Below are 24,789 nucleotides of genomic sequence, written 5' to 3'. Positions count from 1 at the left end.
ATGGCCTCTAACCATTATTCGGAATTTAGATTTGTCGTAGCTAATTTACAAGACACTATTCCCTTACCATCCAAGAGTAAATAGTATGCTTGTAAGTCTTAGGTTTATTTCTAACTTAATAGAAATTTATAGGATTCAATCCAAGCCTTTGGTTAATTCTATACCTATACGGGGCAATTGCATCAAACACTGAGTTTCAAGGCGCTTTTAAATCCCTTTAATTATGTTGATCTTACTCTGACACTTCTAAAGTTTTGTGAGTAATGAATTCTCTCATAAGGCACTTGTAAAGTCCTTTTGAGTATTCTTTATCAATTATTCTCATGAAGCCCTTCTAAAGTCTTCCGAGATTCTAAGTTCTAGTTTGTTGCTAATCTCGATGGTCATCGAGTTCATTTTCCTCCCACTTGTCATTTTGGAAATGTTTTACTTTCCAGAAAGACACCACTTAGAGCAACAAATAATATGTTCTCAATTAAGTTGTGGAGGTAATGCCCGTAGTCTCACTTGAATGATTACAAAGAGACATATATATTGTCTTTGGGTAAAAGTTTGTTGTGAAACAAACAGTTAGCTCCCACTTGATCTATCTTAGCCTTTATTGAGCCACTGAGCTTCCACTGAGTCACTTAGCTCCCATTGAGTCGGTGAGCTCCCATTGAGGCTAAGAGCCTTAGACATATACTTAAAAAGACGTCAGAAACTATTTCTATCCATAACTGATTATGGCGTCCTTTCTTAGCTTCGACATTTTATTGAGTGTAACATTAGTCATTTGTGCAAATGTTTTAAGAACTTTATCGGAAGGGCATCCATCTTCGTTCGAGTCATTTACAAATGGCATCAAGTTCTCTATGAAGACATACTATATTCTTTGTGGAGCTATTTATGAAATTCCAATTTCATAACTTTGAGATGATCACACTTGGCTCAAGCAAACATCGCTTGATCTAATCTAGACGTTTTGATATCTTGCCAAGTAGTTTCTATACTTCATTGAACTTTTGAGCTACTCAAGGTCTAGTTTGTTCACATTTGATGAATATAGCCACATTCTTTCAAACTCTTGTGAGACGTTGAAGTAATGGAATCCTAGCTTTCGGAGTTAATTGTCTATACCAAGCACAATAGCTCCTTTCTTTGTCAATTTTATCAACAAGTAAGACTTGCTTGTCTTAGAACAATTCCGAGTCGATCAACTATCAAGAGTCTATCTAATAGAGCCTTGAGTATGTTCTTGTCGATGTGACATTACTAAAGATGTTCGGAACACAAATCATGTCCATGACTTGACCTTTGTGAGTTTTCATATTAGAAAAATGTTTTTTTATAATCAAGCATCCTTGACTCATGGCTTAAACAACCATGCCATTCAAACAAAACCAATAACTAGTGTTCTTTTATTTTGAATGTGAGTCTTTCCGTGTGTAAACGGATTGTTTGCTGATTATGGAACACAATAACCATTATTCGTTCCAGCCTTAGCTTAAAAGGTCTTTAAACAAAGCATACGACCTCACAACCAATGTAGCACTACTTGCTTCATTCTAATCTTGTAAGTCAATAACTTAACATAACTTCAATAGTTTGAGGTCAATAACACTCAAGCAGTATATGATACTTGTGAAGATAACGATTTGCTAAGTTAACTATAATAACATGAACTCATGGGTAGAAATGGAATCTTATTCCTTTTCTTTGTTTCTTGTTTCCTATATTTCTTATCATACATCATCTCATAACCATTTGCTTAAGTGTTTTGACTTTTATACTTTTTTAGGAATAATTAAGCATCTAGTGCACCATAAAACAAAGTTCTATCTTTTCCTTAATTCGTACTTAAATTACTACATCAATGAGTCCTACTCATTTGTGTATGAAGCGAAAAGATATGTTGGTTGTCCACTATTGACAATTTGAGTTTTCAACTCAATAAATAATGTTTATCAAAACTACCTAGTATTTTGAATACATGATATCCAACCGTCCTTTCGGACTTTAGTCATAAAAGTCAATTATAAGAAGCTGTATTTTAGAAATGCCTTTTCTTTCCTTGAGAACCATTCTCAAAAGATTTCCTTTTACCAATCCTTTGAAACATTATAATTTGATCTAGAATTCTATAAATATAAGTGCAAAGTATTACCATTCATCAAGATAACATAATAAGCATTGAAATGCATCCAAACAAGCAATTTCAATCTTATTAAGCATTTTATCCACACATTTAAATTTTGTCCCAATTAGGCGAGGATAAAACGATTCCAAGATCCCAAAAATCAAAAAGTGATTAAGCATGGTTTGGCTTGTCTTAACACTTAATATTTTAAGGTAAGCAATCCAATTGCTAATAGCTCTAAGCTACTCTTGGTTCGATAAAATGTCGCATCTAATGCTTTCTTGACGTTTTATCTCCATTACCACGACATCTAAGGACTCCTTACTAATATCGTTGAGTCTAACAAAAACTAACGTGTCTGCGATGCCTTACTTTGGCAAGCGCACTAACATACCTTACTTCCCTAGGAAAGTAGTAATGATGTCCTTTGGCACAGCCCATTACTATTCTCATTAGTTCCGTAAGTGTCATTTTGGAATGGCAAATTTAACTCAATATTCATTAGGACTTAGGGTTTCTATGTTGGTTGATTTAAGTGAACTCACTTAATCATCACAACATTCGAAATCCTAAACATGCATCTAACATCGCAATTATATAAGCAAAATATATAAAGCATAATTAAAGATGCATTTGGCAACTAGCATAACCCCTTGAACTTGAGTCTTCAAATCTTCAAGGGCCTTCGTTGCATCCTCTTGGCTCGTCTTCCTAGAAACGCCGTCTTCGAGACATCACCACCAATTATGCAACTGCTAATAAGACTAGGACTAATCTAAATATTAAGGTACAAAAATATGCAACGACACGCAGTCCGTATTTAGATTTACAAAAATACAAAACGGATCGCAGTCCTTATTTACTATCCTAGTCGAGCCTCACTAGTTGCCATTTTGTAAAGCCTGCATTAGAATATCTATTCCATTCATCCATTCACTAATGTGAATGGCCCATGCATTTTACAAAGTAAAACAAGCAATAAAGCAAAACACGCGCAAACTAGTAACTAACTTAGGTGGTTAATCCAATTAACACGCCTAATTAAAACTAGTCAAAGTTGTTAATCGATTATGTGATTAAATGCAATAAAATTAGCTCAAATAATTAAGGAAGCTCCCACTAAATTTCGCATGAAACTTAATTAAAATTAATCCAATTAATTTAATTAAGCCGGTTTACCCAAATTTTGCCAAATTATTTTGCAAGTGCCAGAAACTCGAGGCCTAGCCTCGTTAAAATAATTAAATAAATAATTAAAACGGCAAAAATCGCAAAATCGCATAGCCCTTCGATGCCCGAGTGCCTAGCACCAAGCCACGAGGCTCGGTTTGCTAGGCCCGAGGCTCGGCTGCCTTGCATGGCTGTTGCCCCTTGCACATCCACTTGTTGTGCCAAGCATGTGCATGCGGCTGATAGCATTGCACTAAGTGCATTATGCTGGCCACATCAGCACGCTTGCGCACACACAAGTGAGGGCCTCAAAGGCCTGCTCTTGAGTGAGGTGCATGCTGCCTGGCAGCCGCAAGCCGCAGCCCACGCAACAACACTACACTTACGCACCAAGGCTGCTCGCACACACGCACTAGCAGTGCACCAACGATGCACCACCCCGCATCCTCGGCAGCCACATGCGGGATACACAAGCAGCCCGACTGACCGAGAGAGATGCTTGGGGTTTCATGCCTCGTTTTGCGCGCTTATGCCTCGTGATTTTATCCCAATTTTTGTGTGATATAAATAATTAATTCTAAATTAATTTTAGAACCAATATTGAGCAAAAATGAAAATAAAATAAGTCCAACTTGAATAAATTCAATTTTATTGCACATACCAAAATTAATTCAAGAACCATTCTTTAATAATGAGATTTGACAAAATAAAAGGAGTTGGAAAAATAAACACAATCATCCAATGAAAAATTTCCAACACTAACTTGTGTAAACTTGAAAAATTACATCTTCCAATATGAAGATTAATTAGATTTCAATCACAAGTTTTGAACCTTTAAGACTTTAATCAACTCAAAATGATTAAATCAAAATTAGTTCAGCATGGAATCTAGAAAGTTAAGTTCCAACCAAATAAACAATTAAAGATTGGATTTTTAACATTTTTAGGGACTTGAAAATTACAAATTCACCCTAAACATTGACATTTGAAGCAATTAATTTGCAAAAATGTGAAATTGCAAGTTTATGTGAAAAATGAACTCACCAAATATGACTTCATAAACATGCTTAATAAGGGTTATAATTGCAGTAGATTAATGATGTAACCAGACACATAATCTAACATTAACATGCCATAATTAATCAAGGTTTAAAGATTTAAAATTTTTCGTCAAAAACAAAAACCCCTACAAAAAACATGTTTCTGGGTAGAATTTGGCTTCTAGACATTCGTCAAAGAGATTCAAAACTGATTTAGAACATCGATTCCACCCAAAATTCACTACATTTCGGTCAAAATCTAGATTCTTTAGCCAAAATTAGTCTAGATATGAGATTAAACTAATTAAATAAAACGAGCTTCTAATCCAATTAGAAAGCAAAACTAGAAATTTAAATCCATTTAAATCACCTTAATTAATTATTAGTTATAATAATTAAATTCACGCGGCTCCAATACTGCTGTTGGGTTTCGTGATGTCCAAACCCTCCCAAAATCTGCACACAACTTAAAGTAACAAAACATGCATATTAATTAACAATCACATAATTAATTAACAAAGAGAGAAAGAAAAGACGATCATACCCTTGATGCGTGCTTCACTCTTTGTTAGAGCTCGTACTTGAAAGCGTAGAGCTTCGCAAATGCGCAAGCCTCCAATGGCTCTCACCCTCGAGACCCGACCCGAACGACTCCTACCCCGAAGCTTAGTCGGGGCTAGACCAAAATAATACTAGAGTATTACGAACGTAAAGGTTTTCTCACCTATTGGGAGATGCCTTATTGAGTTCAACTCAAGTGAATAATCCAAACTCCTAAAGTTGGTATTTATAGGCAAAGGTTCCCAAAAACTTCAATCATCTTTCCATGTAGGAGAAATGATAGAGTGAGAAAAGTAAGCAATTAATTTAATTCCAAATTTAATTAAATTAGCTATGCAATAGTCAAATGACAAATGTCAACATGAGGGAGGGAGTAGGTAAGGACCACAAACCTATCCTTGGAGAGCAAGCATACACCCACCAACCCCATGTGCATGGCACACCCCAAGCTTTGGTCCTCAAGGCATGCCATGTGGCATCCTTGGCCCTTCGGCTGGGCTATTTGCCTTGAGCACCAAGGCCCGACCTTCGCTGGCTGCCTTGTGCTCTCGGTTGGGCTAGCCAGCGCGCCCCATCGCAGCATAGCAGACCTCGCACGCTTGCGGGCCGCTATTGCTGCTGGGTTGTGCTGCTGCCATCGCAAGCCCAAGCGCAAGTCGGGCTGCTGGTGTTGCTTGCTAGCTGCGCTAGCTGCTGTGTCCTTGCTTGCGCACCATGCACTCGGCCAGCAGCCCAAACCAGCCCACGCACGTGGCTTGATAGGCTTGTGACCAGTGCATGGCTTGCGGCAGCATCAAGCTGGCCCTAGCCCTCACTCGGCTAGGTCGATGCGAGGCTAGGACCGTATGCCTTGACTTGTTGTTTGACTTATTTTCTTGTCTTCTCAATTCGTTGAATCGACTCGATGCATGGCGCTCGGTTCGACGCTCTAAGCTCGGAATTCGACGTCTTTGTCCATAAAACTCTATTGTCTCAATTAATCCTTCGGATTAATTCGTCGTTCGGTTCGGTTACTCGATTAAGTGTGACCCGAAGGGTTCAGTCAAGATTAAGCTGTAATATTAGTTATGCATTAATATTACTGATCGGAAGCGGCCTCCAGTTAGGCATTCCGATCACTTGACCTCACTGAAATAATTAGCTTTCTAATAATTCCGAACCTTATATCGAAATAATACACTTGTTCGAAGGACACTATTCCTTTCACAAACGATCCATCTAAACTTTGATACCAATTTTGTTTGTGAAACTTCATTTACAAATCCATTTTTGACACTAAAATAATACAAATGATGAATTACAAACATTTCCAATTCCATTTTTAATAAAAATATGCGTTGTCTCTTCTGCTCACCCTGCCATAGTATCCTTCTTTGAACCACCTCACTATTTGATTCCACCCACCATCGTCACTTACCCTTCTCTAAACCACCGCACTCTCCTTAAAAGAAACCGTCTTCGCCCCACCATGATGCGTTCTCGCTAATCCTTTAAACTCTCATTCAGCGCGACATATAGACTGTAATTCAAATTTGAAGTTGAAATTTAAAAATTTATTTGCAAAATATTTCAAAGTGAAATTTCTAAAAAAAAAAAAAAAGTGGAGCAAATAATAAAATACGGAGGGAGTATTTTTTAGACTCGGAGTACACAAATAACATGGTGCTCCGGTGTATAATACTCCCTTCGTTTTTAAATACTTGATACACTTTCCATTTCCTTATTTGAAAAACTTTTACAATATTTAATTAATTTTTCTTACCTAGTGGATCTAACATAAATCATATTTTATTAATTAAATATTCTCTCTCCTCCAATTCTTTCCACTACTTTTGCTTTATACAATTTTTATTCTTTCAACCCACCCCACTACTTCCATATTTTATTATTTTCTCCAATTTCCCCTAAAACTCCGCGCATGGAGTAATGAAACTAGTATTTAAAAACGAAGGGAGTATAAATTACGGTAAATCGGTCAATCGGACCTTCAGACTTTCAGATCACCCATGGCCAAAAAAAAAAAAATTAATAAAAAAGAATATTCCTCAACCCCAAGTACATGCATCCCAAAACTTCCTCAACAATTCCACAAAAAAGCAGGCAAACATTAACCTGCAAAATCCAGGACTAGGAGAAAAGGAGGCGCCATTACCCTTTTCTCTTCCGACCATTCTCACCTTCATTCTCTCTCACTCACCTCAACAATGGCCGCCATTACTCGCCTTGTCAACCATTCAAGGTCATCCACCTTCCCCTCTATTTGGAAGGCCATGATTACGACCTCCGCTTCCGCCTCCGCCTCAGCCTCTCCGTCATCTGGGTCAGATCTGAGCTCCAGAAACGTGCAGTGGGTGTTCTTGGGTTTTCCTGGCGTCGGAAAAGGCACCTATGCTAGTCGCCTTTCTAGTCTCCTCGGCGTCCCTCATATCGCCACCGGTGACCTCGTCCGCCATGAGCTTTCTTCCAATGGCCCTCTTTCTCATCAGGTCCACTTTTTCTCCCTTAATTTATCTTTCATTCTAAGTGATTTGATATTCAATCTCGAAATCAATGTGATATTGAAACAATTTTTATTTTTTGGGTTGTAAATTTGTGTTTTTGGTGCATTGTCGGATGGAATTGATGCTATGCCGTGCTAACTGAATCGATTTAATGATGTAGGATTAGGGTTCATGTTACTAATAATTAAGTAAATTCATAGGTAGTTTTCATGGGTTTTCGGAGTTAGTGTGAAATTTTAACTATACCTTTGTACAGAAATAGAATTTTGGCTCTTAGTCTGTAATTTTTGTACAATTTAAAGTCGTTTAATCAGTTTAATTGTTTTCATTAGCAAAAGAATCATTCGCAAATGATTGTGAAAATACAGAAATTGCATTTTATTTTTTGAGTGATTATTAACAATCTATCTATTTGGAATATACGAAAAGGGTAATGTGGCTGATTTGCTTGGAGCAAAGGGAGTTACTTGATTGCACAAGCTTTGCGTTATTGTTTGGGTCATTTTTTTCTCACAAGATTTGGCAGTTTTTGGATCATTTTAATTTTCCCATTTCCTTTGCCTTATTGTTTCCTCCACTCCTTTCTACAATAATCCCGCAAGGGTTTCATCATAATACAATGGCTCATTCGACATTGACCACTGCCAAGACCAACAATACCACCCGACTGCCCACTGGCCAACCCAACCCTAGCCTCCCCACCTCTAACTCAAACCAGACTGCCAACCACCCTGCTGTCACCCCATCATTGACCCCACCCTTCTACCCCGCAGGTTTGCACAACTCTAGACACCTTGCAGCCAAACCACATTGCTGCCCAACTAGTCACCCCATCCCCGACTTCACCTACCCGTTAAACCACCTCAACCAACCCAAAACCCACCCTATCACTCCACCATCAACACAACGCTACCACCAACGGGAACCCATCCATCTTCCCTAATAATTCACAACCCACCACCTTACAAATACCTCCCAATTTATAACAATTGCACCCCACCAAAATTCAACCACATACACCGAGAAAGAGGAAGAGGAAGATTAAATGAGGGGAAAAGAGAGATCTACAAATGTAAACAATTAAAGGACTTTTAATTGTGTAAAACTCAAATTTTGTAGTTTAAGGTCAAATATCAAAGTTTCAATTGTGCAAGGTGTTAATGGTGGTGGCGGCGGCAGCGTAATGGTGGTGGTAAATATTTGGGGGTTTTCCATACCTTGTCTCTCTCTCTCTCTCTATATATATATATATATATTCATTCCTTCCCATTTGCCCTCTCTAACCATATGATCATTTTATATTTAATTTATATGTGATGGGTTTGCCTACATAATTCATAGGGGAAAGATGATTTCAAATGTCAAATTTTGGGGTTAATAGCTGAAAACAATGAAATCTGACTTTATGGAAATTCAAAAAATTATTTATGTGAAACAAGAGGTGATATCTCCTCTAATTTAAGGCTTAAGATAAAAAGAGATTTTCTCTATATTTAATAATCCATTTTTATATTTGTCGAGTAAAATAATTTGGTACCCTCTACTTTTTCAAAGTTCAACATATAAGTTTTTCACAAATGCTTCAGGATACCTTTATTGACTATATGAGCGTCACTCCGTCGGTCATATTAAGGCCCCGTTCACTTTACCTTATATTTGTTAAATTGAAATTATTTTTACTAAATTGAAATTATTTTTGCTGAATTTAAATTATTTTCACTAAACTGAAATTATTTTTACTGATTTTCTATTATATTTCTTCTTTAAAGTTACTGAATTTTCTGAACTTATTTTAACTAAACTGAAATTATTTTTATTGAATTAAATTTATTTTTAATGAAGTGAAATTATTTTTACTTAATACTTCCTCCGTTTGTTTTTAGTTGACACCATTTGATTTTTACACTATTCACAAAATACACTTTGACTAGATTTTGTGATTTATAACTACGATAAAATATAGTCAAATGAGATCTTGTTGAATCGTCTCAATGTATATTTTATTATCATCCACTTTTTATAATTTTACAATGTCGAGAATTAGAGATATTAATCGTTAAAATAGTGCGTTGACAAGCGTGAAAAGAGAATGGTGTTAACTTAATAAAAACGGTGGTAGTATTATTCTTTAAAGGTGAAGTGAACAGGGCCTAACACTTAATGACGTTACTACATCTCTTATCCCTTTAACACTCTTTTCTTTCTCTAAATATTCCCCCATCAATCACATCCACTTTTGCATAATGCCATAACTCCAATTTCCCCTCTCCTTTTACATCCAAACTCTGTCAATTAGAAATAAAAAAATAATTTAACAAAACCTTTAAATGAATTCAAAGTTTCAAACATAAATCTTGAAATGTTCAATCAAAATTCATTTTATATCTTACCCACAAAAACCCTACAATAGAGTTTATCAATCAAGGATGCCACCATTTCAAAAATTCTAACAGTTTCCATGGCTTCTTTCGTCTTTCCCTCTTTACTCCTTACCCTATATTCCATTTCCCTCTCTCTCTCTCTCTCCATTCAACCCCACTTTATCTTTCCTCTTGCTAAAAACGACCAGGGTAGGAACATCTTATCAACTAATCCCCAAATCTACATAACCAAAGCCTTAATTTCTCAAATTTCCCTTCAAAGTCTCTATCTATTCATCAATGACAACACCTATAACAATCGCACAATGCATTGGGGAAGGATAACAATTGCACAATGGATTGGGGAGGGATAAGGTTGGTGGTGGCGCCATTGAGAGGTATACAACAGGGAGGATGAACAGGCAATGCATAGAGAAATTTTCGGGAGAAGAGATATGATTTTTTTGTTTTTATTTATGAAATCGACATCGTGTTTGGTTGGTTGTTACTTGACAGATTGTAGCCAATTGACAGCGAGAAGTGGCGGCATCATGGTGGCAGTCATGGTGATCCAGAAGCATAGAAGATAATCGGAGAAATTGCAATTGAGCGGGAGAGAAGTAACATTTGAAGTGGTGAAATTGAAGAGAATTCGAGAATTGTAAGCTTGTTTTTGTCGTGGTTCTCTTTCGACAGCAGAGGGAGATGGTGATTGATAACAGTAGTGGCGATTCTGGGCGTATGTGATTGGTATGGTGGTGATGGTCATGTGGAGAGTGATGGGAGCAAAGGGAAGGAGAAAGATTAGGGGAGGGATTAGTGGTTTATGCTAGGACTCAGGTCACCTGGAAGCAGATTTAGGCTACAATACAGCAAATAGAGAAAAGAGGGGGGAATAGTTTGTATTGATTGATGAGTGTAATCTTCTCAATACACCCTTTCATTCGAGTGGAAAGGAGCTCTCCAACTAAGCAAAAGCTTAACAATATTTTAGCATGATTATTAGAATAGAATACCCTCCCTTAAATACACTTAACCTGCTAACAACTTGCTAACAGATTCTTCTCTCTCTATAACAAACTCCTCTTAACAGAATTATTAATATTAATGACTCCCTTGCCCTTGCATCATTAGTTGATTTTACTGCCCTTGCCATGCTTCTTACATGCATAAGTAATCACCATTGGAGGTCTAGGAACATCTCTAGCAGTTTAATTAGGGGTTTGTGGGGATAGTTAGAGATTTATGGATTGATTAAGGGCTATAGCTAACAAAGTTAATGTCCATTGTCCATTAAGGGTATGTGATGTGTTTTTGTAAAATTGAGGGGCATATGGTAAATTTGAAAAAGTTGCGTATATTGTGAATAAATCAAAAAAATTAGGGGTATATACTGAAAACATTGAAAAATTTAGAATTGCATGTTGTAAACCAAAAGTTTAGTAACCATGCCCATTTTCTCCACAATTGAGGGGAGACCATGGACAAAGGGATTAAGGGGGAGGGAGAGGAGGAGGAGGAGAATATATGCCACTAAATCCAACAACTTCTTCAGGTGTTGTAAGCAGAGGGAAATTGAGAGGAGATGGAATATAAAAAGGGTAAAAAGGGTGGTGGTGGGGGTTTGAAGAATTCACTTTCTCAACCTAACACTATATATCAGGTTTGACTTTTTACGTATCTGCCATCATAGGCCTATAAGTCTGAAACCAAAAACCATATGATTTGTTTTAAAGGAATAGTTAGATGCTTTATTTCAGATCAAGGGTGTACTACTCTCTGCTATGAAGAGTTAGCATCACTTAGCTACATCTCCCATCCCCCATCAAATATTTATTTAAACCTTATTCTATTAAAGACAAACAACAATTGACTATTAATGACTACGTATTAACCACCTCCCCCCCCCCACCCCCCAAAAGGGCCAGGCTTTTCGTCTTCCTGACAGTTATCTTTTGTTCATTCTGATGTCCAGCTTGCTGAAATTGTCAACCAAGGTAAACTAGTATCCGATGAAATAATAATTTCTCTGTTATCAAAGAGGCTTGAGACTGGAGAAGCAAGAGGTGAATCAGGTTTCATTCTTGACGGATTTCCACGTACTATAAGACAAGCAGTAAGTTTTTTTTTATTGTTGGAGCGAACCTTTTTATACAATATTGTATCAAATAATAAACATGTGGGTTAATTTGTTTCCTATTTGAGTTAACATGTCAGGCTTTATTTCTTCCTATTGCTATATTTATTTATTTATTTATTTCTATTCCTCACATGTTATCAGATTTTTGTTGCTCTCTTGAGTTTAAACAAAACATCCTACTTCATTGTGTAGATTTTTAAATTTCGTTATATTGTTAAATTCTATGATGTTTTTCTTGAGATGTAAACCACTCTAAAAGTTAGATTTTTTTTTGGGTTGCAATACCTTCATTGGTTCTTGTATTATAGAATAGCTGCGTAGTTGTATCTGTATCTCCTTGTAGCATATTGTACTAACTTTATTCACGATCTACTTCTTGAGAGGTAAAGATTGTAAACCACTATAAAAGTTTAATTTTTTTTGGGTATGCAATACCGTAAATGGTTCTAGTATTATAGAGTGGCTGTATAATTGTATCTGTATCTCTTTGTAGCATATTGTATTAGCTTTGTACGTGATCTACTTTTCTTAAATTTTTATTCTCAAGTGACCTTATTCTACTTTTGTAGTGACAATTTGTTTGATGCCTCTTTGTTTTGCATATTAGAATGAGTATCATGTATTATTATTTTTGTTTTTTCCCTTGGGATCTGCTCACACCTTGGTTCTGATTTCAGGAAATATTGGAAGGAGTAACTGATATAGATTTGGTGGTTAATTTGAGATTACCTGAGCTAGCTTTAATTGAGAAATGCCTTGGTAGAAGGATTTGTGGCCAGTGTGGTAAAAACTTTAACGTCGCCTCTATTAATATCAAGGGTGAGAATGGAATGCCTGACATAAGTATGGCTCCACTGATGCCCCCTTCGCAGTGTGCTTCCAAACTGATCACCCGAGCTGATGATACTGAAGCTGTTGTGAAAGAACGGCTTCTTGTATACAGTGAAAAGGTAATTACTACAATCATAGTTTGTTGAATTTCTTAAGGTTTCTATTGATAGTTTCATCATATATGAAGTGTTATCTAGCAAAAACTGAGGGAGTAATAGTCAATTTTTTTTCCCTTCTTTCTGATTAGCATGCTTTTGTTATTTACTTTTTCTTTGTTTTCTCTTTTGTGAACGGAATTGTTAAAGAATAGTTAAAGAGTGCTTCTTATACTTTCAAATTATTTAAATTGTTGAAAATCTGGCCGTGGCTATAATTTACTGCCAAGAGCATAACTTTCTTTTTTCCCATGTAAAGATCCTTGTCTAATACTTCATCTTCCAATAGGGAGTTGGTCCAGTAGTTTCCTAAATGAACTGAAGTCTGGGATGATCAAGCTGGTTGATCATAGCAGAAAGGATTTCAGGCTTGTTACTCAAACTTGTTTTATAGAAAGAGGAATGAATGGGGGATTAGGGAATTAGAAAATATGAAACTAGGGATTAATTATAACCGCCTTGGCCTCAAATAGGATTTCTCAATAGGACATGATATTTTATAGCATTTGCCTTCCTTTTCTCCCGAGGACATCTTTTTCTCTCTTATGTACCTTTTTTTGCCATCCTCTTTGAATAAGATAAATTTTACCTCTGACATAATAGCATTTGAAATATAATTGCAGAGCCAGCCACTAGAAGAGTTTTATCGCAATCGTGGCAAATTAATGGAATTTGACCTCCCAGGGGGCATCCCAGAATCCTGGCCTAAGTTGCTGGAAGCTCTTAATCTTGATGAGCATGAAGAAAAGCTCTCTGCCGCAGCATGATTTTTTCCCTACCCCAAAAGTCAGTTTGTTATTTTTTGCATGTTCTTGAAGCATGCCAAACAATTTTGTTAGTGGTAACAGGAATTTATTAGTTGCAATAAGTAACTCATACGTGCAATGTGATCACGGCGGATGCCTGGCAAGTTCTTGTACCTTAAAGGTGAAAGAGTTAGACAAGCATTGTTACATAGCCAATCATTTTTTCTTCAGGTCCGTTGTTGCAGGACTGGGTATGTAATTGTTATGATTGTTGAGTGTTGCGTTAAATAAAGATACTTAGTTTTGATTAATTATAATTGTCATTGTCGATTACTGTTTTGTAATGCTTACGTTCTTATTTGGTCTTGATGTGCACTATTTTTATGGGAATTGGCAATTTGGAGTGTTGAACTGTTGACGTGGTGAGTGGGCACCCAAAAAAAAGGGACAAAATTTGCCTCAACAACATAAATTTTTTACAAGGTCCATATAGCAGCATGAATTTTGACTAGTAGCCGTAATAGGATCCAACTTCATTATCGGGTGCCCAAAATATCAATGAAGCCTAGTGTTTCGGGGTTTTCTGATGTCCTGTGGGAGAGTTACAATTCCGAGACTGGAACCGGACACCTGTACCTGCAAAACAAACGGATGCTCTGGATGATTGGAGATCCGCCTTCGACGGTCAAGTTAGTACTTGATTAAGGAGTAATTAATGCGGAAATAAAGGTGATTGGGTCTCTCTAGGTGAGAGTGTTAAATGTGCGTAATCCCCCTTAATGAGGATTAAGGGAGGTATTTATAACCTTGGGAAACGTGCCAATCCTAGGTTTAGGTTAAGCTTGGGCTGATTGGGCTTCCCTTGGAAGTTGGGCCTACGTGGCCGGTTTCTCCATTAGGCATGGAGGATGCCACGTGTCATGACATATAGGTCCAGGGTGGACGAATAGGCGTGTGCCACATGGCAAAACCTGACGGTTCCAACTGGGGGACACTTGGCAGGACCTAATTGGCCCACGTGGCGCATTCCGATTGGTGGGAGCAAAATCCCCTAATCATTTGCCCCTCACAGGTGGCACGCGACTGGTCACGTGTTACCTGTGACAGGTGTCGCACTGTGACAGGCGACGGCCTGCTACAGGTGTCACTCGGCGAAAGGCCGAGAGATTCTCCCGCCCAAATTTTGAATTTTGGAAGTGACCCTTCGCCTTCTCACTTCGCCTATATAAGGGAGTGTTGACTTCAGTCATTTTCACACTTGAGAACTTTTTGAGAGAACATTCGGACCCCTGAACTTGCTCTGACATTTTAGACCCTTTCTGCCTACCGCCTGCTCTGACAAGCCGACTGCACAGGATTTTCAGAACTCCATCAATCATCACTCGTTCAGGTAACCGTCGGTTCTCTTACTCTTAATTTTCTCTTTATTTTATTCTTTTTTGAAATGGCACCACGGAAGCACACGACACGACCTAGGTTAGTGATCAGCCGGTCACCGGGGACGGCTGAATCTAGGACTAGGAGTGCCGCCTGCCCTTTTCCGGACCCATCTTTGCCCTTTATACAAAGTCCGACTGTCTCTGTGTCTATGCAGAACATGATGGCCAGAACAAAAAGAACTGCTAGGATTTCGAACTCAGACGGCTCCTCCCACAGGGTGCCGATTAGTGAAACATCTGACCAGGCGCCAAATGTGGAAGTGAACCAAAGCGGCTTGAAAGCCGACAGTTCTGAGGGAGGAGTCAAAGTGACCCCTTCCAATTTTACAGTTGACAAGTCTACATTCTCTCCTGCTCCTTTTAAAGGAGAGGAGGCGGGCCCCTCTGGGAGAGGGGAGGAGTCGTCCTCTTCGGACTCGTCAGAGGACGAATCCGAGTGTAGCTCTTCTGGTCATGCTTCTCTGGACACAGAAGAGAAAAAGAGTCGCCTACAAGAGGCGAGGCTTTCTCACGCAGTTGAGAAGGGGGACAATTGGGCGGAGCCATCCGCCTCTTACCGAGAGCAAAATACCCCCTACTACTGCACTGTCCCACGGGGCCGGATCACGGCCATGCAAGAGAAAGTGGGGAGCTTTATTCCGAACCACACAATGGGCCCCGACTTTTTAGTGTTCGTGCCGGATCCAGAAGACACAGTCGTCTGGCCGGCTGGTACTAGTTATGATGGCGCCTGCTTTGGCTGCTACGAGGCGGCCATCAAGGCTGGGCTGCGCTCCCACTACATCCGGCTGTTCAGCGGATCTTGGATGGGTATGAGTTGGGGTTATGGCAGTTAGCCCCGAACTCCTGGGTCAACGTACTCGGCTATGTGGCCGGGTGCGAACTGCACGGGGTGGAGCCAAACTTCGAGGCTTTCGCCCACATGAACTACCTCAGCCGGACCCCTAAGGTAGGCGGTACCGGCTGGCATCAATTGACAAGCCCCAGAGGCTACCTCATGACAAGAGGTAAAGCAAACAAGTGGAAGGACTGGCGAAGCACCTTCCTTATCATTGAGAGTTCAGACACAGAGCTGAACAAGCGCTTCAACAGGTGGAACAGGAATCCGCCTCTTCTTGCAGGCGGCCGCAGCATGCCGCCTGTTTCCCCCAAAGCTAAGAAAGAGATCCTGGACAAAGGACTCTTTAAAGTAGAGTCGAGGGTCGACTCTACTTCAGGGGTACGAGAGCAAGTACCCCTGCACTGCGTCCCGAGCTTCAAATGGCTCTACGACGAGTACTTTTTGGCCGCCTGTGGCCTCAGCAGTCGGTGCTCAAGAGGTAGCCGGCCTGTCGAATACTCTGTTTTTCCATGCATTACTGTTATGACTTTTTATTAACTTTGCTATTTGTTTTTGCAGCGGACGCCATGAGCAAAATTACCGCCTCCAAAACTGCGGCGGCCATGTTGCGGGCCTCCATCATGCAACAGTCATCAACCGACTCCCCCAACAAGGGGGCGCCCTTGGTGAGCTTCGAACCTTTCACTCTCTTTTGGAGTTGGGTTTATGCATATACTGACCGAGTGTTGTTTTTTTTTTTTAGACGGGCGCTCCAAGAGCTTCTTCTTCCCAACAACCGGACTCCAAGACCCGGAGGACGGCTGTTGCGAGCTTTCCTGGTTCTGCCAGGAAACATGCGGCGGCTGAGAAACAGCCGGCCACTCCTTCTAAAACTCCAATTGGGCCGCCTAGAAGTATGAAGCTGTCTTTGTGAATTTAGACTTGCTCCCTTCTTTCGGTATGACGGGTGCGTCGGGCCCTTAGGGTCCTGTCGGAAGCTGTGTGAGCTTCAACTTCAAATTCATTCTCAGTATCATGGTCCGACTGAACTTGAGGGTCGTCTAGGGGACGCCTCTCTTCAGGAGTCGGTACAGACGTGGATGCCATCTCAGAAGTACTCTCCCCACAGACGGCGCCAAAATGTTTCGGGGTTTTCTGATGTCCTGCGGGAGAGTTACAATTCCGAGACTGGAACCGGACGCCTGTACCTGCAAAACAAACGGATGCTCCGGATGATTGGAGATCCGCCTCCGACGGTCAAGTTAGTACTTGATTAAGGAGTAATTAATGCGGAAATAAAGGTGATTGGGTCTCTCTAGGTGAGAATGTTAAATGTGCGTAATCCCCCTTAATGAGGATTAAGGGAGGTATTTATAACCTTGGGAAACGTGCCAATCCTAGGTTTAGGTTAACCTTGGGCTGATTGGGCTTCCCTTGGAAGTTGGGCCTAGGTGGCCGGTTTCTCCATTAGGCATGGAGGATGCCACGTGTCATGACATAATAGGTCCAGGGTGGACGAATAGGCGTGTGCCACGTGGCAAAACCTAACGGTTCCAACTGGGGGACACTTGGCAGGACCTGATTGGCCCACGTGGCGCATTCCGATTGGTGGGAGCAAAATCCCCTAATCACCTAGCACCGGAGATTTTGTTGAAGACGTTGAATCTTTAATATTTTATTAACTTTTGCAAATTTTGACATCACATATAGTCTTTAAGGTCCAAATTGACCCATGGCCTTAATTAAGATATTTTATAGAACACAAATTGGTGCGTTTTTGGTAAATTTTTGTTAGATTTGATCTCAAAATTAACCCCTGCGGTCTAAAATGATCCTTGAAACTTTGTCTGATCATTTTTCTTGTATGAATATAAAGGCACAAAATCCAAGACATTTTTTTATTAATATTAAAGATACCTTGTCTTCAATTCGAAGAAACCTCTGGTGCTACATTTATGATATTTGGTGACTGGTCTAGGCTAGTGGTTATGGTGAAGATGTTGACAACGAGGGTGACTGGTGTTTCGAGCCGGCGCGATAAGTACGAAATTTGGGTAATTCAATTAATTTACATGCTAACATTGTAGGGAAAAAAAAGGGAAATTTTGATTCTTACCACCAAAAAAAAAATCCGGTATTGGCTTTTACGACCTTTTTTTTGTTTTATTTTACCACCACAAAAAATCGAAAAATTGGATTTCACCACCACTTGATGGATTCCATCCAAGATTCATTAGTGGGGCCATCATGTAAACGTGTCACTTATCTATTGGATAAAAAAAAAGAACAATTAAAAAAAGAAAAAATCCTAAACCCTAACCTTTACATTAGTCAAGTTACAGCCTTGCTAGTTCATCATAGTCAACACTTAGCGGGCAGCGGGGGTGGGATAGGTTGTCAAGTTGCAGCCTTGCTAGTTCATCATAGTTAACACTTAGCGGGCAGCGGGGGTGGGATAGGGAGGGGGCCTGACGGCAGTGGGGGGTTAGGGTTGCCAGTTTGTGGGGGTGGTGCCTAGGTTAGGGTTTAGGGGTTTTTTTTATCCAATAGATAAGTGACACGTGTACGTGTATTTAATAATATACTTAAGGTCAAACTAATACTTTGACATGTTTCCTAAGTTGGACTGTGTCAATTATTCAAGAAAACGGAGGGAGTTACATGTGATGAATGTTTGACAAGCATAATTTATTTATTAATATTGTTTGGACAAGCATGTTAGTGTGCACATTAAAAAGCATTGGAGCATGTTGCGATTAAGTGGTGAGAGCCTGAGAGCTATACGTACATTGTTTTACTTCTTATGTCATATCACAGTATTATAGATTTTGGTTATGGGCCGTTGATGGTTTCAAGTTGTAGTAGATAATTTTAATATGATATTTAGTTTAAAGTTATTTATTTTGATGTTTAATATAAAGTACATTTTAAAAGTAAAGTCTTCTGTGTCTTTGATAAAAAAATTAGCCGTGATCATGATGGTGGTAATATTTGTCATCTTAATATTTTAGTTGGAAAAAAGGATTTATAAAATAGGGCAATTCCTTGGGTGTTAAAAATTAAAAGGTCAAAGCGAAAAAACAATCATTTGCTCAAATATTATCCACCCTCTTATTTTAAGTAGAATATTTAGGGTTCAAACATAAATTTTTGATTAAGTTGATTCTTTTACAAAACTAAATTAAATGACAATTCGAAGGGGTCGTAGGTAATTAGGTACTCACGTTGTCGTATTCATTGCCAAATTCAAGTATTCAATCGTGTGCTGTGGGAAGTGGGTTATTTCTTTATTTCTTGCATAGCAAGGCATAATGTTACGTAAGTAATGAGCTAAATGATTTCTTTTAATAATGTAGGTAATGAGCAAATAATATTGCATAGCAAGAATAATATTGCATAGCAAGGAGTAATGTTACGTAAGTAATGAGCTAAATGATTGATTTTAATAATGTAAACTAGTGTGTGGCCTGAGCTTTTAATAGTTTTGTTTACTTCACCTTATAAAAATAAGTTCAGTTCGATAAATATGATTTCAATTTAGTAAAAATAAGTAACTTTTAAAAAGAAATATAATAGAACATCAATAAAAATAATTTTAGTTCAACAAAAATAATTTTAGTTCATCAAAAATAATTTAAGTTTAGTAAAATTAATTTTGTTAAGTAAAAATAATTTAAATTCGCCAAATATAATTTCAGTTAAGTAAAATTAATTTCAGTTAAGTAAAAATAATTTCAATTATAGTTTAAGTTCACCAAATATAATAATTTTTTTATTAATGTTTTTTTTTTCAAAATACATTTTACATTAATAATATCCTCCTACCAAATTAAAAATGCCCCACCCCTTTGTTAAGCTAGTAAATTAAATTCTGTAAGGAAAAAAATTTCTACTATAAAACAAAAGTTTAAAAATCAAAATTAACAAATATTTTGTTTGTTTTTATATACAACACACCTTTTTGACATGCTAAACTATTTGAAAAAGTGATTAGGCTATGTAAGTGGACGAATTATGCAATAAATTTAAATCGTAGCAACTTAACACTTTTTTTTTTACAAAAAACATAACACTTTTTTCTTATTGGTGGTAGAATTTTGTTCATTAATTTGTCCGTTTATCTAGTCTAATATATCTCATAAAGTGTGTGTAATGTCAAAGTAGTGTGTTATTGTAAGTAAAAATGTAGGAATTATGTATCTTAATAAAAAAATATTAATAATTAATATAAAATAATATAACAATGAATATGGACAAAATATTCCTCGAGATACCTTTTTCGACGGTTTGCTTACCATTTTGTACATATATTACAAAAGGTAGTACTGTTTGTTTCGGAGTTTTTTGATGTCCTGCGGGAGAGTTACAATTTCAAGACTGACTTCTGGACGTCTGTACCTGCGAACAACGGAGACTCCTGTGGGTGGGAGTTCCGCCTCCGACGATCAAGTTAGAACGTGTATGAGAAGTAAAGTGCAGAAAATAAAGGTCTCTCTCGGATTCCAAGAGAGTATCTGCAATGTGTAATTGCTCAGTTCGAGGTGTCAGGTGTCCGACATTCTCTGATGGAGAGTTAATGTGAAGTAAGTATTTCTGAATGAATGTCCCTCAGAGGGAAACAACTCCCTTTTATAGGGTGTTGGAAAACGTGCCCAGTACTAGGTTTTAGTAAACCTAGGACTGACTGGGCCTTGCCTAGTAATTTGGGCCGTGGGAGGCCACTTTCCTAGTTGGCAATTTTGCCTGCCACGTGTCGTGACCTAATTGGTCCACCTTGGACCCCTCACAAGGTGACACGTGGTGGACTCTGGTTGGTCCACGTGGATGACACGTGGCAGGGCTTCATTGGTCCACGCGGCGGGAAAAAATCCCTTAATCATTTGCCCCTCATAGGGGTGACGTGGCATGCCACGTGGCGCCTGTGATAGGTGTCACGCCATGATTGGCTAACGGGGTTTTTTTTTTTTTATTTTTTTTTATTTTACCATTGTAATTACCCACTATAAATAGGGGGTGTCCAAATCATTTGGACATTCTAGAAACTTTTATAAGACAGAACTTTGGACATTGGCTCTGACACTTTGGACGACTGCCGCTTGTTTACAGACCGCCTGCTTCTTCAGCCGCTCAGTTTTTTAAAAGTTCCAAGACTTCTCTACTCAAAGGTAACCACCTGTTCCCTTTTTACTTTCTCTTTGTTTTTTCTTTTTTCAAAAGTGGTAGCCCAAAAGCACCCGGCACGACCTAGGTTAATGATCAGCCGGTCACCGAGGACGGCTGAATCTAGAAATAGGAGTGCCGCCTGCCCCATGCTTGACCACCCTTTGCAAACTGCCCAGAGTCCGACTGTCTGTGTGTCTGTGCAGGACACCATGACCAGAACAAAGAGAACGGCCAGGATAACAAATTCAGACAGCTCCTCATTCTATGCGCCCATTAGCGAGATCTCGGATGTGCTAACAGGCGTCCCAAGCACCCCAAGTGATTCTATTTTGGCAGAATCAGGGGAGGAGGTTCAGAATGACCCTCCTATCATTGATCTATCCGGGCAGGCGGCTGCTTTGCCCGAGAGCTCGAGCGATGACTCTAAGCCCAGCACCTCTAGTCGGCACTCTGACGACTCGGAGGAGAAGCACTCTCGGCTACATACAGCGAGAGAAAACCATGAGGTGGAAAAGGAGAAAAATGGGCAGAGCCGGCTGCAACCCAAAGGGAAATGTATACTCCCTACTTTTCCCATGTTCCCAAAGGCAAGCGCAAGGCCATGTCTTAAAAGATTGAGAGTTGTAGGGTGACCATGTAATGGGTCATGGTTACATTCTTACAGTGCCGGATGTCGAGGATACGGTAATCTGGCCAGAGAAGTCCAGCTATAGCGACGAGTGTTTTGGCTGCTATGAGGCGGCCATTAAAGCTGGTTTAAGATTTCCTCTACATCCGACTGTAGAGAGGATTTTGGATGGGTACTGATTAGAGGATTTTTCCCTAACCAATCATCATCTGACAAATGGATCAATCAGGCCCTGCCATGTGTCTGCCACATGGGCCATTAGGATCTTGCCACGTGTCAGACGTTGATCGGTCCACCATGGACCACTTGTGTCACACCACGTGGCCTCCCCCATGCCAAGTGGGAAAACCAGCCACCTAGCCTAAAGACTTGTGGAAGCCCAATCGGCCCTAGGTTGACCTAAACCTAGGACTGGCACGCATCCCAAGACTATAAATACATTTAATAATCCTCATCAAAGGGGATTACGCCAATTAATTACTCTTACCTAGAGAAAACACTTAACCTTTTTTCCGCATTTATTACTCCTAAAGCAAGTACTAACTTGATCGTCGGAGGCGGAACTCCAACCACCCGGAGTCTCCTTTGTTTTGCAGGTACAGGTGCACGGTCCCAGTCTCGGAATTGTAACTCTCCCGCAGAACATCAGAAAACCCCGAAACATTTTGGCGCCGTCTGTGGGGAGAGTACTTTTGAGATGGCATCAACGTTTGTACCGACTCCAGAAGAAAGGCGTCCAGTGGACGACCTCAAGTCTACTCAGACCACGATACTGATAATGAGGTTGAGGTTGAAACACACACGACCTCAGACGGGACCCTAAGGGCCCGGCGCACCCGTCACTCCGAAAGGAAAGAACGGGTAGTTTACCAAGTTGGACCCAGCAATCCAGCCGGCTCACCGCCTGATAAGTTACAGGCGGCCGGAGGATCTGCTCCTATTGCACGGAACGAACTCATGACATTCATGAGGGGGTTCAATGGGGAGATCCAAGAATTGATCAGTAAGAAGACGCCTGCTCCCTCTAAGGAGCAGTCGGCCAGAAAACCTTCTCATTCAGGAAGAAGGAAGCCTGTTCAGGGTCGAGAGGCGACCCCCCACCCTAACTCTAGGAAGTGGGAGCCGCCTGTGATCGACTTAACAAAATATCGTTTTCCCTCACCAGGGAAGAGGAAGCCCATTCGTCATGTACAAGCGGATGGGTCAAAGAAAACATACTCAGATGCTCGGCTGTTGCTAGAGCAAAAGAAGAATGACTGACTGTCAGAGTCGGCCTCCACTTCAGACTTCCAAGATAGTTTGCACAATACCTCTATGAGGTATACTCAATCAAATTATGAGAGTCAGACAGGCGGTACCTCCCGTCGGTCTGGATTTCATAAAGAGCAGGCGGTACCAAACATGCCATACGTACTGCAACAACAATACTTCTTGCAACCTCCTCTGTTTGGAGGACAGACGGCAAAAAATGTCCAACCTTTGGACTGGCAACTACGGTTGCTAAGACTTGGAGAACAGTCGTCCGCTTTCTCCAAAGAAATTACTGAGGCCGCCCAGCCGGCCAAAGTTAAGAATGTGTTAGTAGGCGCCTATGATGGCCCTACTAACCCTGAGACCACTTAATGGCGTTCACCAACCTAATGCACCTTCAAGGGTTGGATGATCCCACTTGGTGCAAGTGTTTTCCAGCAACTCTCAAAGGAATCGCACAATAGTGGTTCGGCAACCTGCCGACTGGTTATGTGAATAATTTCAGGACGCTTGCCTACTTGTTCACCTCCAACTTTGCTATGAACATTCCTGCAAAGAAGACGACCGTTGATTTAGGGACCATTCAGCAGGGTGAAAGGGAGGGGCTCCGTTCATACATCAGGCGATTCAACCTGATGAGGATTCAAATTTAAGGGCTTCCGGATGAGGTAGCTTGCACTGATTTTTTCAGAGGTCATAAGGATGGGTCGACCTTCAAGTTTGACCTGGTCCGAAAGAGGGTTGCGACTCTCCAAGAAGCTTTGATTGAAGCTGAAGCCTATATACAGGCGACTGATCTCTGTAATACTGGAAAGTAGTTGGATGGACGGAGGTCTGACAAAAAAGAAAGCCGACCAAAGCAGTCGGCCCATAACGATGAGAAAAAGAGGAAAGAGGTCTGGGCCGCCGACTCTTCTAGACAGCCGGCCTAGAAAAAGAAGAAAGAATTCAAACCATACTCTCCGAAGTATGTATTCAACAAGGATGTCCAAGCTATCCTAAAAGAAATCAAGATCCGGATTTCAATCGAGAAGTCGGCCTCCATGAAGGGTTTCACAAGTGACAAGGGTTAAATCGGTCGCTACAATCTAACTCTCAATCAAACAATACTTATACGAACACCCTATAACCAAGTACAATGGCAAATAAAGGTTCGGTCCACGAGGAACGAGAGTAATTGCAAATCAATCTTAAACCTAAGCTAGTTCGAAATCAATGGAAAATGGCGTTCTAAAATACTACTAATAAGATGGAATAAATCAATAAACTAAGACACTAGGGAGAACGGGAATCCGCCTAACCATTGGTAACTAAGCAACAAGGAATCACAGAGACAAACGGGATATGCAAAGACTATAAGTCTGATCAATATCATGTGATAGGAAGACAACGGGCAATACTAAGCTTGGATTTCTCATGCACTTAACATTACTCGATACATAATCAAACCACATTCAATAATGAAATACTCAATTCACAATCTCTTGTTCAAATCAAGAATATCATGCAATCAAATTCAAGATTCTAGGTTAGCTACTCCTATTATAATGAATTAACATGCAATCGCATATAATCAATTTAATCACAATCCGTTTATCAAAATCAATCCTCAATTACATAGATTACCTAGGCCGGGTTTCATCCCGAAACCCTAGCTAGGAGACTACTCACACATATTCATAATCAAAGCAATAATGAATTCCAAAAGCATAATAGATATAAACATGAATTCTGATTAAGGAATAATAAAGCTTGATTAATAAACAAGAATGAATAATACCAATTGTATTGATGCGAATCAATGGAAAAGTTCAGAACTTTGATATCCGTCGTCAATGAATAATACAAAGAACCTTCGCAAATCT

General features: G+C 39.7%; 1 protein-coding gene across 1 annotated transcript; it reads left to right on the top strand.

Moving 5' to 3' along the window:
- The first annotated feature begins 6,811 nt into the window (after nucleotides 1-6,811).
- LOC110697579 (adenylate kinase 1, chloroplastic-like) lies at nucleotides 6,812-13,964 on the top strand. Its single transcript, XM_021874953.1, has 4 exons — nucleotides 6,812-7,376; nucleotides 11,727-11,867; nucleotides 12,569-12,841; nucleotides 13,501-13,964. The coding sequence occupies exons 1-4, from the start codon at nucleotides 7,095-7,097 to the stop codon at nucleotides 13,642-13,644; spliced, it is 840 nt and encodes a 279-aa protein (XP_021730645.1). The 5' UTR covers nucleotides 6,812-7,094; the 3' UTR covers nucleotides 13,645-13,964.
- The last annotated feature ends 10,825 nt before the right edge of the window (nucleotides 13,965-24,789 follow it).

Source organism: Chenopodium quinoa, unplaced genomic scaffold (assembly GCF_001683475.1).
Source record: "Chenopodium quinoa cultivar QQ74 unplaced genomic scaffold, ASM168347v1, whole genome shotgun sequence".
NCBI lineage: Eukaryota > Viridiplantae > Streptophyta > Magnoliopsida > Caryophyllales > Amaranthaceae > Chenopodium > Chenopodium quinoa.
Note: the sequence above shows the minus strand (reverse complement) of the source record. Positions and strands in the feature narration are given on the sequence as shown.

Coding starts and splice junctions, on each gene's coding strand:
- LOC110697579 (XM_021874953.1), top strand. CDS start 7,095: ATGGCCGCCATTACTCGCCTTGTCAACCATTCAAGGTCATCCACCTTC. Junction 7,377..11,726: donor ATGGCCCTCTTTCTCATCAG/GTCCACTTTTTC, acceptor TCTGATGTCCAG/CTTGCTGAAATTGTCAACCA. Junction 11,868..12,568: donor CACGTACTATAAGACAAGCA/GTAAGTTTTTTT, acceptor TTCTGATTTCAG/GAAATATTGGAAGGAGTAAC.